The following is a 16,821-nucleotide window of genomic DNA, read 5'->3' on the forward strand; positions in this document are numbered from 1 at the left end:
AATGATCAGTTCAAAAACTAATAGAAGTGAGGGAGGATTGAAGGATTGGAGACCTATGGAGGTAGGACTATAAGTACCAATTCTAAAACAGATGGGCAGTACTTAGAGCAGATATAAGGTAGGCCATAGGAAGAGCTACTGTGTGATTTAGTATGCTGAGGTTTTTTTCTACTAGGGTACCCAGCTTGGGGGAAGATGGAGCTTGGAATGCAGCTTATGGCTCACCATACCTGGCTGGGCCATTTTAATGTGAATAATTGATTAAAACTCTTCTGGGCAAGTCTTCAAGGTATTTCTGGACAAGGTTAACATCTGTACAGTAGACTGAGTAAGGCAATGCACTCCCCACTGAAAATAGGGTTCATTTAATCCATTGAGGTCCTAGCAAAATAAAGGTAGAATGAGGGAGAATTCCCTGTCTTCAAGCTGGGGCAGATTTTTTGATTTCACACTTGGACTCAGACTATAACCTACACTGTTGTTCTCCTGGTTTCCAGATCTTCAGTGTCACGTAAGTCAATACTGTTGGCTCTCTAGCAATCAGGTTCAACTCTTGGGTCTTCTTAGCCTCTGTGATTATATTCTATAATAATAAATCAGTGTCTGTATGTTCTCTATATATACATCCATCTGTCCATCCACCCATCCTTCAGCCATCCACCTGTAGGCCTGTCTACCTGGCTTTGTTTATCAGGAAACCCAGAGTAACCCACAGCTGGACATATCATTGCAGAAAGGCATACCTATTGTTAACTCATACACAGCTTCCCTTATGGACTAACCAGGACTTCAGAGTTGATTTGGGCATGGGTGTGGAAAGATTGGTGGAGACAGCGGAAAACTCACATTCCCCTTTATTTCAGTGTAGCTTAGGGGTTGGCGGTGGGGTGAAACTCTGCTTAGTCAGTCTTGCAACTCTAGAGGGACAGACACAAACAAGACCTTAGTTCCTTGACTGGATGAGAGATGAATCTTTAGAGGGTACTTTGTTGGTTAGAGAGTAATAAAGTAGGGATGAATAATATCCATCAAATACTCAAACTTCACACGTTTAGTCACATACTATAATTTAGAAACATGTTCCCTTCATATTTTGACAGAAGACCTGATTCTTACTGCTCTTTTCATTTTAAAGGCATAGAAACCAGAGCTAGAAAGGAGATGCCATGGCCTAGTTGTAACTGGAGGTCAGTTTTCTGTCCTAGTTAAGCTGTGCTCTGGGTTTCTGGTAGCTTGCTATCTTAATTCCACACAATTTCAGATTTTACTGAAATCCTCTGGTCTCAGTTCTTAGAAAATATGGGATGATCTTCTCAGGAACCTGCTTTTCTTAAAGCGCCAACATTGGGAATCTGGATGGTATGGAGTGTATGTCTTTTGAAAGGAGATCATGGGTCCATCATTACATGTGCTAGTGTAGTTTCCTGATGTCGTGGTCTGAGGCCTTGTCTACTCTGATAGCTTACAGATGAGAATCCATACACTTTCAAATGCACCCTGATAGCACATGGACACATATTAAGTATAGATTCACACACACACACACACACACACACACACACACACACACACACGACACATATAAACTGTGGCCATTTTATTCAGTGATTTACTAAACGAGTACTCAGGCCACCATGGTATTACAGAGACCTCTGTAATAGGCCAAATGAGAAGTTTTGTTTGCAGTACCTGAGGTGCTTACCCTCAGCCAGGAGTGAACAAATAGCAGGAATGTATGATGTAATTGAGAATTCTGTGTGCCCCACGCAGAAGATGGAAGTCACCCGGAGAACCCATGTGTTAGTTTGGTTGTGCTTTTCACTACTCTGCTTGGTTTTATGATTCCTTGAACTTTTACATAAGCTTCCCTCTGGGGCACTGAATGCAAATTAAAGCAACATAGTCATCTACACTTTGAACCAGAAATAACAGCATTGGAGGACCAGCACATTATATTTACAAGCACTAGTAACAGATTCCTGAACAGTTGTCTAAGCAATGGTAAGCCTCACATTCACACATAACCAGAGGAGGGTTGGTAAACATTCTAGGAAGAGAATATTTAAAAGAAAATGACAGAAACAGATCTCAAAAACTGCTTCAGAATTATCTTCCCTGGCATATTACTGCTTACTGAAAGGTTCAGCTCTAGGTCGCAAAGCTATGGCCTATTAGGGACAGGAAGAAATCCAATGGCTGTTCTTAGGTTTCAAGTGAGCTTTCACTCTCTTTGACAAATGAAAGCAAGGTGAGCCTTACTTTCCATCTCATATACTCTTGGATGTGATAGAAGCTTGGGCACTCTACAAAAGGATTTCCTCTAAGAGAGGAACACCTTAGATTGTAAGGGATTTTCCTCTAGTTCACTATTGGCTTCTATTTGACTCTGGTTTGTCTTAGTGCCTGACTCTGGTGTGCTCACAAATCACCTGGGGTCCTGTTAAAGGGCAGATGCCTTTTCAATAATCCTGAGATACAGGTGGAGAGCGTGACTGCCCAGTGCTGCTGACCCATGGGGGCTTGGGAGACCTTGTAAAGACAAAATGAAGTTTCCCTCTCTGGTCTTTTAGTTCCTTTCCACTCTCCCACTGGTGTGATCTCAGGGTGCCTGGGGCTGTCATTTCCCACACCACTCCTCATCTATAACTGAGAGTATTTAAGAGAGCTTTTGCTCACTGTTTTGGCCATTAGATTCAAGATGAGGAGATCTATTTTCAGTGGTGCTGGTTGGCAATGTTGTCTGTTTTGGTGCTGTGAAGTTGGGACTTCAAGACAAATGAACCAGCCAGCAGCATGGTAGTGCAGAAGCAGGAGCTCCATGTGTCAACATCTCCTGGGAATATCCTGGGTTTAGAAACTTCCAATTCTCCCAGAGAAAACAAAGAGACAAGCCACTGCTCCCTTCCTGCTGCATTATTCTGCAACTAGGACTCTTTACTAGGTGGCAAAGTCTAGAGACTCACCTTCTGCTATCCTCAAAGCTTGTTCTTGTTTTTTTATTTGCCTTTTCACTAATGCCCAAAAGTTTTATTTTTTCATTGCTTTTTAAATTTTCATTTACTTTATTTTTTCATTTTTCATTTGCTCTTTCAATAATGCCCAAACTCTGTCTCATTGAATTCACCACAGAGGACCTCAGGCTGCCTACTTGGGGGCTCTCAAACCTCTTCTCCCTTTTCTAGCAAATGTGGACATCAGAAGCAATTCCATTACCAGCCGCAAGAGTTTGGCCTGAGCCAACTCCTTCTCTGAAAATGAACTAGTAATGCATCCTGTAGGTGATCACTAAGACTATGCATTCATTGTTGAGAAAGCACGTCTCCAGTCATAGTGTGGCTGTGACACCTTGAGGCAGGGCTGAGTCTGTTCTGAAGGGCACTGAGAAGGACTCCATTTTTAGTCTCCTATTTAACACACTGAATTTTTCAGGGTGGGGGGAACTTGACACAAACATCTTGGTTGATACCACAGCTGTCAGAGCCTGGACTGTTGGAGAAAGAGAGAACAGACTTCCTTCCTAATCTGCTGATCCACTGTGACTTCTGTATACAAGACAAAACAAAACAGATCTCACACAATGTATGACGAGGTGTGGTGTTTTCACTTGTAAGACATGAACCAAGGGACTGCACTCTTCCAGATGTGATGGCTCAGGGTTGAGGACAAGCAGCAGTGGATGAATTCTGCAGGGATTTTGCCTTGCAAGTCAGCCCTGATAGGTAGGCCCTGCATTTAGCACTCTCTTTTCTCTGTTCCTGAGGTTATGGATTCTCAGAAATGTTCCACATGATGGGGCCTGCAGTGGCTGTGGTGTTGTGTGTGATCTGTTGTTTCCCATATGGAGATCCCTTCAGGAAGCCTTTTGTGCTTTTCTTGTGTGCACATCAGAGCACAGGCACCCCAGGGACCGAGCTGCAAACACATTTGAACAACTTCTACTGAGCTTCTACAACAAACACTTTACTGGCCAGGTGTGGTAGAGGATTTACTGATGAATGAAATCCTTGCCCTCTGAAAAGGAGGAGGCGGGGTGGGATCAGTAGTTATTCACCAGCCATAGAGCCAGGAGGACAGCAGCAACTAAAGCATGCCTTGTTTTAGGTGGTATTCTACTGGCTTCCTGAAGAGGCTACAAACCTACTGCCTTAAAATAACAGAAATGCAGTCGTTCATAGAAAGGCAAAAATCTGAAATGAATCTCAGAGTTGAAATGGGTGTATCAGGAGACTGTGTTCCTCTGAAAGTCCCCAGCAGTATCTGTTTCTGACTCTTCCATCTTCCAGTGGCTGCAGAGACTGGAGGAGACTGCAAGGCTCCAGACCCTGCTTCGTTGGTCCCTCCTTGTCCCCTGAGATACTGTGAGACTATCTCAGACTGTCTCTTCCCAGATTGGTTGAGACTAAAGATGGGAGGGTGTGCTCCTTTTTGCATCATTGTGACCATATCTAGCAAGAAGAAACATGGGAAGATGGGGGATATTTTGGCTCATAGTCTTAGCAAGTCCATCGGGCACAGAGGGCATAATTCTGGACTCAATTGGGTGTCAAAGGTGAACAGTAATGCATTTGTGCTGAGTTTTGCATGTTTCCTGGGAAATTGACTCTTGGTGAAACATGACAGAATGTTTCTATAGTTGCCTGTGCTTCTGGGCTCAACACAGATAAAGTGAAGTCTATTCTGTCTTACCATGCAGATTGCTTTTATCTGGCATTATTGGCAGAAATCCTGTCAACTGAAGGCATTTTGCAGAAATTTTAGGCTAAGTCATTATAGTCACATTTTATCCTAATTTTAAACAATTTTGAAAAGGTTCCAACTGTTTACCATTTCTCCATCTTCCCCCCCTGAACAATTAATTAATTAATTACTAAACAGTATGTATAATTAATTACTTAACAGTAATTAATATTTTCAAAATTAAGAGGGCTTGTGCATATGTTGTGGGTTGTAGTATCTTCCAAACAGAGAGAATAAAAGAACCCAGACAAAGAAAAGTCCCTGGAAGGCTTGTTCCTTCAACCTCATTCTTTTCTCCTTTTTAAGTTCAGTTAGGAAGTGGATCTTGTCTTTAAGGAGTTAGGGGTTCACAGAGGGAAACACAGTTTCTTAGCTGGCCTACTATCGGGTGACTTAGACATTAGACCTTTCTTTCCCACAGTTCTGGAGCCTGTGAAGTCTAAGATTAGGGGTCAGGAGTAGAAGTGGGCTCTGCTGAAAGTGTTCCTCAAGACGGGGACTACAAAGGATGGATGCATGGTGAAGGAGTAGAAAGGGCACAAGGTAAGCCTGAGGAGTAAGCTGTTGTCCGGGGATAAATATCATGGTGGTTCCAAGGCCCAGACAAGAAGCTGCCCCTGGGCACTGTGATCGGTGGTCTTGACTTCAGAGTCCCCAATGACAGCACTTAAATGCTTCATCCCTATGATGGCCTAAGTGCCAGTAACTCCAGATGGTTCATTTAAGAACAAGTAGCAAGACTCAGAATTCTCCAGCTTCCATTTTCTCTTTCCATCCCCAAACTGGTCTGAGGCACTGTCTTGAAAACCTTCTGTGCATTTATTGGAGAGACAGGAAAGTATCAAGAAAATTGTATAGGATGTAGTCAAGACCATCACAGCAGGGAGAGACTGGAGAAGTTACCTGAAGTGAAAGGGTGGGATGGTTGTGGACCAAGGTGAGCAGTGGGAGGTGCTGGAGGACTAGCTGAAGCTTGGTCTCTGTCTAAGAATGCTGCCTGACATTCACAGTCAGGCTCCTTCCCTCTGCAAACAGGAGAGGGGAGCCACCTTCTCGGTTTATTACAGTGCCTCCATGTCCCAAGAAAGATTTCTGGGTTGTATATCTGACCAAAAGTTGATGGGGAGGAGAATTAGATCCCAGCGTGTGAGAGAATGTTGGAGGAAGTACATGCTGTGAAAAGGGAGGTCAAGGGCTCAGATACAGAAAGAAGCCTTTGGAAAGTCAGTTACATGGTGGGTGGGGGTGGGGGACAGGGAGATGTCTTGGTCGGGGGCAGCAGTACGGCCAGCCTTCTATTGGTATCTAGAAAGCAAAAGTCTCAGTCCCTAACTCATCATCTTTTACTAGGTGGCAGCTGTAAAGAGGACACACACTGCCTTGCTGGTGGGACAGTGATTGAAATCCTCATGGTGAGGGAATCCCGGGGTGGGATAGGGTGTATGATTTTGTAAATTTCCAGTCCTGTCAGCTTCCCAGAAATGACGTTGTCAGGGCCTTGTGCAGGACCTTTAGGAAAATAGGTTATTTTCAGCTCAAAGGGGGTTGCACTCTACTTAACCAGAGGCTAGCCCATGCATAGAATCCACAGAATTTCCTTCTGGATAGGACCATCCAGGTCTGCCCAGCCCGCTGCGGCCTGCAGCACGGAGGAGAGGAAAGATCGTATTTGTTGGTATTTCAGCTGTCTGTGGGAGAGCCTGGCTTTGCTGAGGCAGGGGGTGTGCAGACCTTAAATCCAGGTCCCAGAAGAAGCAGAAGTTATTTTATTTTCTAAAGGCCTTGATGTTTCTCATATGAAAATTTAAAAGGCTCAGTACTTCCCTCTTCTTCATAAGATGGTGAGTTTTTAGAGAAAACAAAGGCCTGGGGGTGGGGTGGATGTTCCCAAAGAACTAGGTTCAGCAGCTGCTTTTCTGAGCTTCAGGATTTTGTGACCTTGGTACGGGCTTTTTCCCCTCTTCTCCAGTCCCGCCAAGTGTATCTAGCTAGTCATCCCATAGGTCTTGTTCTCGTGTTTTCTGCATCTCCAATTCGACTTCCAAGTACTGAATGTCTCTCATTTTGGTCAGCAGGCTGTCTCCCCTGCCTGGTAACTAGTCTGGCTTGCAGAGATGGAAGGGAGGGGACCACTTTCAGTCACTTGGTGGCGCGCTCGAGCCTCGAAAGGTCCTGGCGACTCCTGCTCCGCACCTGCTCTCGACTCCAGCCCCACCCGCATCCCTGCGCTCTGAGAGCCGCGCCCCCAGCCATCCCTAGCTGCCGAGCATCGAGTGCTCAGGGTCCCGGGAAGCAGCCTGAGTGGCAGCCGCTTCTACCCCTTGCTAGAGGCGCTGCGGGATGCTGGCGCCCGGGGCGCCAGCCCCCTCCCCCTGCGGCTCCCCAGCCCTCCCCCTCTTCCGGTGGGCTCTGAAAACCCAAGGCTTCTCCGAACAGTTTAGGATCAGCCGCAGCAGGACTACATCCAGCCGGCGGCGCCGAGCCTACCGGGAAGGGCAGCGGCGCGGCGTGCTAGAGCCTTCCTGGGAAGGCCGAGCGCTCAGCAAGCCCTGGGCAGCTAGAAGAGCAGCGGAGTCCTGGGCTGAGCAAGGGGGGTGAGAAGGGCGTGTGCGTGCGTGTGACAGAGAGCCGTGGTGGTGGTGGTGGGTGGCGACTGTCTCGATCTGGGCGGAGGAGAGGGCAGGGGACCGAGGCAGAGCCCTCTGGGTGTCCCCGCCCGCTCCCGCTCCCCGGCGCCCTTCACCATGGACTTGAGTGGAGTTGGGATGGACCACTGCAGCCACCCGCGGCTGCTGTCGAGCCCCGGGATTCGGCAGGTGCGCGCGCGCGGATGGCGAGGTAGGATGGCCGCGCAGCGCGATCCCTGCCGTCCCCACTCATCGGTCCCCGGGCGGTGCCGCTGACTCTCGGAGCGCACAGGGGTGTGGGCGGAGGCCGCCCAGCCGCGCCCGCGCCTTAGCCAGTCAGTTCGCCTCTTTCACCCACTCGCACCTGCCGCCGCGCGGATACCATGTCGAAGGCAACTGGAGGCGCGGCGCCGGCGGCGGAAAGTTGTCCCTCGGCTCCAGCGGGCGTATCGGCAGCCCCGGGCGTGGAGGATTTGTCTAAAGTGACGGACGAAGAACTGCTGCAGTGGAGCAAGGAGGAGCTGATCCGCAGCCTGCGGCGCGCGGAGGCCGAGAAGGTGAGCGCGATGCTGGACCACAGCAACCTCATTCGGGAGGTCAACCGCCGCCTGCAGCTGCATCTCGGCGAGATCCGAGGGCTCAAGGTGAGCATTGGGCCTGCCTGGCGATAAGGCCGGGCTGGTAGGGGCAGGGATCTGGGAGTGGGACCGGGGGTGGGATGGGGTGGGGTGGGGTAGGGGGAGGCAGTCAAACTTTCGCCCCTCGGTCAACAGGTGAGCTTCCCCTTTCTCCTAGTAGCATCCCTTGTCCCCATCTCCAGCCCTTAAGAAAGTTTTCCAAACTTTAGAGGCTTTTGCCTCCCTTCATATTGGGGACTTACAGGCATCTGGTTTTCTCTTTCACTCTTCTGATACTAGGGGAGCAAGAGCCAAGGGTGCCAGAATTCAGGGAGGGATACGGGGAGCACAGAGAGCTTAGAAAGTCGATACGTTAGGAATTAGGTTACAGTCCCCCGCGGGAGAGGACTAGTGAGCTTGCCACCCCAGGCGTCTTCGCCTTTAGGGGTCTAGTGTGGCTGCTCTGGCGCCACTAGCTTTCTAGTGAACAGAGGGCAAAGAAAGGGCACCGCTGCTGGGACGGGAGAGAAGGAAGCATCGGGCTCGACCCGAGAAGCCCGTGTGAGTGTGTGGTGTGCGAGTGAGCCTGATTTCTGCCTTCAAGTCTTAACTAGCTCCCATGATTTCCTTCGCCTAAGGTTGGCGTCACCTGGAGTTGCTTTCCTTCCCTGCGCTAGTCACTCCGGATTTCACATTGATTTTATTAAGCGTGGGTGGGGACCACTGTAGAAGGCGCCGGTAAGTGTCCTTAGTGATGCTTTGTTTTTGAGCTAGGTCTACCCCCAAACCCATGAACTTTCTTTTATCTTTGGAGAGCTCTAATGTGCTAGCCAGGCTGCCACAGACCCACCGGGAACCGCCCTGCCGCTGTGCACTGCAAACTTCCTCTGCTCACAGCTCGCCCGGTGCCTTCTGGTATTCCTTCCTCTCATTGTTCTGCTTTTGTTTATAGGAAGCCAGACACAAACGAAACCAAAGTAGGAACCCCAGGGACCAAATTCCCTCCAGGCACAAACTGTTCCTGTCTCTCCCTTCTCCCACTGTTTCTTAATTGCCCCAGCTCTGCAGCTCTGGGATTCTGGAGTACTGAGGAATGGGAAGGGCCAGATGCTCCTGGCTCACCTTTGTGTGAGCCCAAGTGGAAATGACTCCCTCAGGTCCAAACCCAGTGTCACACACTCCCTAGTGTGGGAACAGATAGGAATATTCCCACAGTCAAAATCTTTCTCGTTTTAATTCATTACTAATGGATTATTTATTAAGTACCAGACTCCTAGGGGAAATGAGAGGAAGGCTAGAATAGAAGGAATATGGTCTTGGAAGTAAGGACCTTCATCTACCAGGGAGGCAAGCTTGTGTAATTAATTTCTCAGATCCTTGTTTTGTTGATTAATAAAATATGGATGATAAGATCTACTTCCTAAAGGTGTTGTGAAAATAAGGCACAACACTGTAGAGGAAAGGTTTGATGCTGAAATTGACTGCAAAATATGGTAGTTATTGTCATCAGGGGAAAGCATCCGTGTAGAACCATGTGCCTCTAGGAGCTGGGTATCTTAGGCAAGGCTGGGCAATAGGATTTGTTTGTGGTGCTCTAGTTTATTCTTCTTTCTTGGTTTGAAACACAATGTGTATTGGAAAAGTTTTTTCATTAACTTCCTAAAGGTTTCATTCAGATAAAGAACTAATGTTAATAACTCAAGAAATCCTTGGAAGGTCTTTTAGGCTGTGCACAACGTGTGCAGGTCTAGGAGAGAGGGCGGAGAGTGGTATCAGGCCACATTATCTGGTCAGTCCCTCCAGTGGCCTCATCTAGAGAAATAGAGATTGGGTCAGTTAAAGCAATTTTACCCCGATATCACAAGGTTTTGTAGGCTACCTCCTTATCCAGTTCAGAAGCGATTGAGGCTGGTCCCTATGATGTTCTTTTGTGGCTTGGATTCCAGAACCCTGACTAGTGGTGACCAGGGAATGAAGGAATGACAACATGCAGACACACTCAGAGAAGCTGGGATCTGGTGGGACGAGCTCACTCTGATGGAAGAGTGGAGCCACAGCATCCTTCAATCTCAGTGCGTTTGTCATATACAGTTCAACAAGGAGGCAGAGTTATTGTATATAGGGAAATGAAGAGGTGAGGTTATTATATGTAGCTTAACAAGGAGGAAGGTTCGCTAATCTCTGCAGGAGGTGTTTTTGTATGGGAGCAGTCTTCAGGCTGTGAACACCTGGGGAAGGGAGAAAACTACAGTGATATTTCTGCACACACTGACATTTTTGACATATTTGTACCTGAGGAAGTCTTTGCCATCCTTTTGAGCCTCACCTGGGGAGAGTTTGCCACTCTCGTGGGGCCATGTTATTAGGGCCCTTGACATGGCCATGCCCATGTTAACAGCACACATCACTCAGGAGACCACTAACTCCTTACCGGTCATTTTCTATCGCAAATTCTGCTTCCTTCTTTCGGTAAACATGGTAGTCCCCAATCCTTTTGTTCTCCCTTCTGTTCACCAGTTGGGATGAGAGCTTCCTTGGATTCCATAGGGAGCCAAGAATATGCTTGATTGAATGAACAATGGGTATATTTTCTTATTTTTTGTCTTAACTGGAAGTGATTCCATTTGGGGGTCCTCTGAGGGCCTGGCACTCTTGAAAACTGCAAATGTTGAGTAACTGGGATGACAACACCTGTAACCTGACTTTAAAAATCATATCTAACTGTTTTGAAGTGGTTAAGTGGGAGTGCCACTGTACAATTTGGTCAGCTTAGGGAAACTGTTGGCCTCTCAGCCTCAATCTTCCAATCTGCCAAATGGGGATTTTGATAGTATCTGAGGTTTTATGAAGATTAAACATTGCACATGTACAGAGAGACCGATGTGTTGAGAATGCTTTCTCAACAGAGTAATGTTTAGAAAAGGCTTAGTGGATGTTCTCTGTGTCCAGTGTGTGGATCCGGAAGACATGGTGAAGGGTTTTGTTAGAGTTGTGGTGCTGTGAAGAAATGAAAACCATCTTTTTGTACTGCTGAGCCTGGTCCAGGTGGGGACTGCTCTGGAGGAATTAATTGAGTAGCTACAGCTGTGTTGCACTTATTAATTTTATCACTTGCTCAGTTGCTGTGTGAAACACCCTGGCCAGGGAGTTTGTAGAAGAAAGAGTTTATTTGTACTTATGATTCCAGGGAGATAAGAGTCCATAAGGCACTGGTGGCAGGAGCAGGAAGCTGAGAGCTCATATCTTCAACTGCGAGCACAAAGCAGATAATGGAGATAACAGGCGGAGGAGTGAGCCCACCTCCTGTAACACACTTCTCCAGCAAGGTCATACCTCCTAACCATCTCCCAGATAGGAACATCAATTGGAGGTTTGTTCAGAGCCTGGGGGTGGGGACATTCTCATTCAAATCACTGTATTCCTTAACCCCCCACATCTGCAGAGAACACAAAGAACCACATGAAAACAATTTTCTTGTACCAGAGACACAGCTTTTAGTAGGTTGAAATCTTGAGTGATTTAAACTTTTAAAAGGCTACTTTAGGCACTGAGAGTAATATCTTGTGGCCTGTGGAGATGTTAAAAGAACATTTTTTTTTTAAAGAAAGTCTATATCTTAATGTGCCAGATTTGAAGAAGCTAGTTCACAAGGTTATTGGTTCAAGTTGGTTGCTTATCTGTCCATCAAAGGTGAAGAAAATAGATCAACATTGGAAGCAAATAATATTCTCAAGAACAGGAATAGGAAGCAGGAGCTATGGAAGACATAAATGGACCCACGCTGCTGGACCACCTACTCTGGAATGTTGGAAAGCGTCCATTTCAGTTCTTAAGGAAAAGCCTATGATAATAGCAATCCTGTACATTATCATTCTAGATAAGTCAAGAACAGCCACAGCATAGACACATCCAAGTGTTTTCAGGTGGAAATGCACTCAGATGAAGAAAACACAGCTTGAACTTCATCTCAAATGCCTTGGTGGAACTAAATGTTGATTAATTTTTAAAGCTTATCAAGATTGATTTTGTTTGGTATCATTTTCTCTGAATACCCAGAACTTCTGATTCTTCTAAACCATCAATATCAAGTGATAACTTACCCGCATTCTACTATACATCCCAATAGAATAGGGTCCAACTGAAAACAGCATGGAATTCCTTTTGGGTAACTACAGCTGTAGCTTGTTTGGTCCATAGACCTAGAGTTTTAAAGAAGATGGACACTGAGATGTTCATAAATATATACTGTGTCCACTGTATATGTCCATGTAGCAAAGCATGGCTGCAGGTGCAGTAAATCAGTAAGTCTAGGTTTAATCTGAGCAGAGCATTCCTGGGTGGTCCCAGGGGAAGAGGAGAAGCCATGAGGGTAACCAGGAGGGGAAGTCCATGGGCCATACCTTAAATATCCTCTGGGAGTGGAGCTGCTTGGCGGGCTTTCTCAGGGGTGGGGTCTAGGGGGAGAGAGAGGTGGGACTGAGGTGAGGCTTCCCCCTAAACATAAACAGAAACTTCAGACATCTGATTTTCACATTGTCAGAACTGTACATGAGGCAGGTGATGAAGGTGATGTCTAGTGAACGCTCAAGTATGCTAAAGGCGTTAAGCATTGGATTGAAGTGTCATCTCATCATGGGTGATGTTATGGTACTAGGGGGACACTTCTCAGAGGAATCTCTCATTTTGTGTAAGTTCATATCGAGAAGGAGATATCTTCTACTTGGAATGCATAAGCATAATTGGGTATAAAAGGGATTTATTTATTAATTTTTCCTGGCGAAGAGAGGTACCTGAGGTGTTTCATGAGTGACTCAACATGCAGAAAGTGCTTTTGAAGACCACTCTGGCAAGGAGTGCTTGTATTAGAGTTAGTGAGGAAAGACAGGGGATGGTAAATGAAGGCAGGGTGTGTCCGTCCCCCCCCCCCCCCCCCCCCCCCCCCCGTAGCATTTTTCATACATGGTACTACGGTCTGGACTGGCTTTTTGTTACCACTTTCACTAGAGCAGCTTTAGGATCTTAGGTTCTAGGGCTTCTTGAATGTTCATGAACACATTTCTAACACTTGCATTAGTGCATAGTCCGTGGCTACTAACTTTTTGTGAATGAATGAATGAATGAATCATTATTCATGCTGGAGAAGTGCACAAAGACAGAGCATTTGAAGCTCTGTGAGACTTGAGGAACCCTGTATCCTAAAGGCATTGGGAAGCTACCAATGTGATTCATGGTGGGAGTAAGAAGTTTAAATTTTGGAGGTCCAAACTCCAAAGATTTGTTTGGCTCCAAGGAGAGGTGGTGGGGAAGATACGGAGGGACGACCCCGTGTTCTTATAAAGAGTAAAAGGTGGAGGTGGCATTTGCTGAGGGTGCAGTTTGGGGAGGAGTATTATAATCGCAGCAGCTCTGGTTTATGGTAAATGTTGAGCTTGGGTGAATTCCCAGTGGTTATGGTCAGTAAGGGTGGATACAGTGGACTAGTTTGCCACCAGGGGGCACTGTGCTTTTCCCCAGGGGTTGGGGGAATGGACAGCTCATACCCTGTTGAGTCTGAAAACTTCACAGCAGCTTTTTAAAGAAATGCTGCCTCAGCCTTTCCACAGTCACAAGGCATAAACAACTTTCTTTTCCTCTTCTCTTCCTTTTTCTCTCTCTCACTGGCATGAAACTCATGGTGTGGCCTGGATAGAATAGCTTTGAAGTCCTATGGAGGCTCCTGCTTCTGCCTCCCAGGTTGCTGGATTACCTGTGTAAGCCACCATGCCACCATCTTTGTCTCTGAAGTGTAGGGCACTAATTTCCTGCCAAGGCTGCTCCCTAGCTGCTGGCAGAATCAAGCTCCTGGAGGCCCAGGTTCTTCTGTAAAAGGGTCATAATTTTTATCCCCTAAACTCTGGGGTGAGAAACTGAATAAAATAACTGTTAGAGTATGCTTTAGGGAACATAACCAGTACCTGTAGTTTAACTTCATGGATATCTGCAATCTTTCAATTTTCTGTGGTCTCTTACCTGGCGTACAGTGGTTCTCAACCCTCCTAATGCTGTGACCCCTTAATATGGTTCCTCATGTTGTCGTGACCCTCAACCATAAAATTGTTTTCATTGCTACTTTATATCTGTAATCTTGCTACTGTTATGAATCATAATGTAAATGCTCTTAGAGCTAGAAGTTTGCCAAAGGGGTTGTGACCCACATGTTGAGAACCTATGTAAGGATTCTCCGGTTCTGGGGCTTTCCCTGCAAAGGTCTAGGCGCGGTGCCACCTCTTCTGTTTGCCTCCATTGAACTCCCGTCTCTCTTTTCAGGATATTAACCAGAAACTCCAGGAGGACAACCAGGAACTGAGGGACCTGTGCTGTTTCCTGGATGATGACCGGCAGAAAGGCAAAAGGGTGTCCCGGGAGTGGCAGAGATTGGGTCGCTACACGGCTGGGGTGATGCACAAGGAGGTGGCCTTGTATCTGCAGAAGCTGAAGGAGCTGGAGGTGAAGCAGGAGGAGGTGGTAAAGGAGAACATGGAGCTGAAGGAGCTCTGTGTGCTGCTGGATGAGGAGAAGGGCGCAGGATGTGCCGGCAGCCGCTGCTCCATCGACAGCCAGGCCAGCCTGTGCCAACTGGTGGCCTCCGCCGCACCCTATGTGCGGGATGTGGGTGATGGCAGTAGCACCTCCAGCACCGGCAGCACCGACAGTCCTGACCACCACAAACACCATGCCAGTGGGGGCAGCCCTGAGCATCTACAGAAGCCCCGAAGCGAGGGCAGTCCAGAGCATACCAAACACAGGAGCTCCAGCCCTGAACATCTGCACAAACCCAGGGCTTCTGGGACCCCAGATCACCCCAAAGCACTGAAAGGACCTAGCCCTGAGCACCACAAGCCCTTGTGCAAAGGCAGCCCGGAGCAGCAGAGGCACCCACATTCAGGGAGCAGCCCGGAAATGCTGCCCAAACACGTGTTGAGTGGAAGCCCTGAACATTTCCAGAAGCACAGACCGGGGGGCAGCCCAGAACATGCCAGGCACAGCGGAGGGAGCCCTGAGCATCTCCAGAAACACGCCCTCGGTGGGAGCCTGGAGCACCTCCCCAGAGCCAGGGGAACAAGTCCAGAGCATCTCAAACAACATTACGGGGGCAGCCCTGATCACAAGCACGTAGGTGGCGGTGGAGGCAGCGGCGGGGGCAGCAGGGAGGGTACCCTCCGACGGCAGGCTCAAGAGGACTCAGCACCCCATCACCGAAATGTCTACAGTGGCATGAACGGTGGGTCAGTACGCGCTGGGAAACTGCTTTCCTCGGGAACTCAGCAGACCCCTGTGAATTCAGAGGTGCTCTCCAGCAGTATTAGGAAGGGGAGTACAGGCTAAGTATGGGTAGGTAGGAGACCTGACATTTCCCCGGGATAATCATCATGCGTTTCGTCTCCACTCTCCCCATATTTATTTTATCTTAAATAGCCTGAAGGTGCTTGGGTGTGAGGGTAGGGAGGAGAGGTGAACTGTCCATCTTGGGCTGCTGAGTTGCCAGGGTGAAATCTGTACTCTGTTGGATAGAAATAGATTCATTGACTCTGTCCTTGAACGTTTTCCTAGCTGTTTGCTGTTTCCTACCAGGGATCATTTGTGGCATGGCTTCCAGATGATTTTGAAATCCAGTGAATAGCTTATGTATAGGAAGAAATGAATATTTAAACACAACAAAGAAATTTCATGTCCCTAAACAGACTCCGTGGTTTTTGCTTAAGGACCTGTGCATGTACCTTTATCTTGAAAATTTTTTAAAATTTTCTGTCGGTTTGGAGGTGGTGGCATCAATCTGTGACCTTTATTTGCATTTAAAATGCAGCAAATGATTCCTTCCCTACTCAGAACCTATCAGCCTCTTCTCCACAGTCTCAGCCATATTCCAACAGGATGTACTTGCACTGCAGGAGATGTCTTTCTGGGTCATTTAAGTGTGCCTGTTTAAAATGTGCACTGTCTGGAGGCTAGAAAGCGGAACACCCACTGTATTTGCTGAGGCAACATTATACTAGCACTTTTAAACCTTTTGGAAGAGGCTTAATTTTCTGCATCTTGGTTCTGAAATCACTTTGAACCTGAAAAAGAAATCATTTCTTAAAGAAAATAAAAAAGCCTAACTCCCCCCATAGTTCTGTGTTATCTATGGTTGGGTTGGAGTGGACGTGATTGGTTTTTATCAACTGTCATTTTTCTATTCAAGATATCTGAAATTTATCATTTTATTTGAAATCTGCTCTAGAGTCTGTGGGCAGCCAGCTCCAAGCAGGGGTGGAGGCGGCAGCCAGTTTTAGCAGTGACACAAAAGGGTAAATTTTCAATATTGTGCCTGGGGATTTACCTGTTGGGTTCCATTTCATCCTAACCTTCTCTCTAGTGCTGAAGCTGACTCTGGAAGCTTGCCTTCCAGTGTATCCAGTGTTCTTTTGAGTGAAAAGGGGGTGGTGGGGGGATTCAAAGCTGCAGGTTTCTTTGTTGTTCACGTTGAGAGGTGGCTGGGAGAAGCCAGTCCCCTGTTGTGGTGCCCTGATGGCTGCTGGCAACTTGGCCCTACAGCTCTCCGTAAGAGCCCAAAGTCATTTAGAAAGACAATTGGTTGCTGCTGTCTTGAGTTGGGTCACTCTTCATCATACTTGTCTTCAGGGGCCACCATGGGTTAATGGGAAGGTAAACTTAATGACTTTTCCATTTCTTGATTAGCTTTTAATGAGCTTGAGAAGTAACTCTGTGTACTATTTTAAGGAAACTTCTTAAAAAAAATACTGAGGGACAAGTAATTCACTTACAAAATGGTTATTTAAATAAAGAACTACAGTTCATTT

At 47.1% G+C, this 16,821-nt stretch overlaps 1 protein-coding gene across 5 annotated transcripts in view; it reads left to right on the top strand.

The window, feature by feature from the left end:
• The first annotated feature begins 6,932 nt into the window (after positions 1-6,932).
• Positions 6,933-16,821, top strand: part of Ccdc85a (coiled-coil domain containing 85A) — a 198,997-nt gene continuing 189,108 nt past the window's right edge. For 2 of the 5 annotated variants that reach the window (XM_028861547.2, XM_028861550.2), the window contains exons 1-2: positions 6,935-8,008; positions 14,288-15,242. In XM_028861547.2, the coding sequence (XP_028717380.1) occupies positions 7,748-8,008; positions 14,288-15,242 (1,216 nt within the window). In that variant the 5' untranslated portion in view covers positions 6,935-7,747. Of the gene's footprint in view, positions 8,009-14,287; positions 15,243-16,821 lie in introns of all 5 variants that reach the window. The other 3 variants (XM_028861545.2, XM_028861546.2, XM_028861548.2) reach the window with 3 other exon arrangements.

The sequence above is a fragment of the Peromyscus leucopus genome, chromosome 10, assembly GCF_004664715.2.
Source record: "Peromyscus leucopus breed LL Stock chromosome 10, UCI_PerLeu_2.1, whole genome shotgun sequence".
NCBI classification, from domain to species: domain Eukaryota; kingdom Metazoa; phylum Chordata; class Mammalia; order Rodentia; family Cricetidae; genus Peromyscus; species Peromyscus leucopus.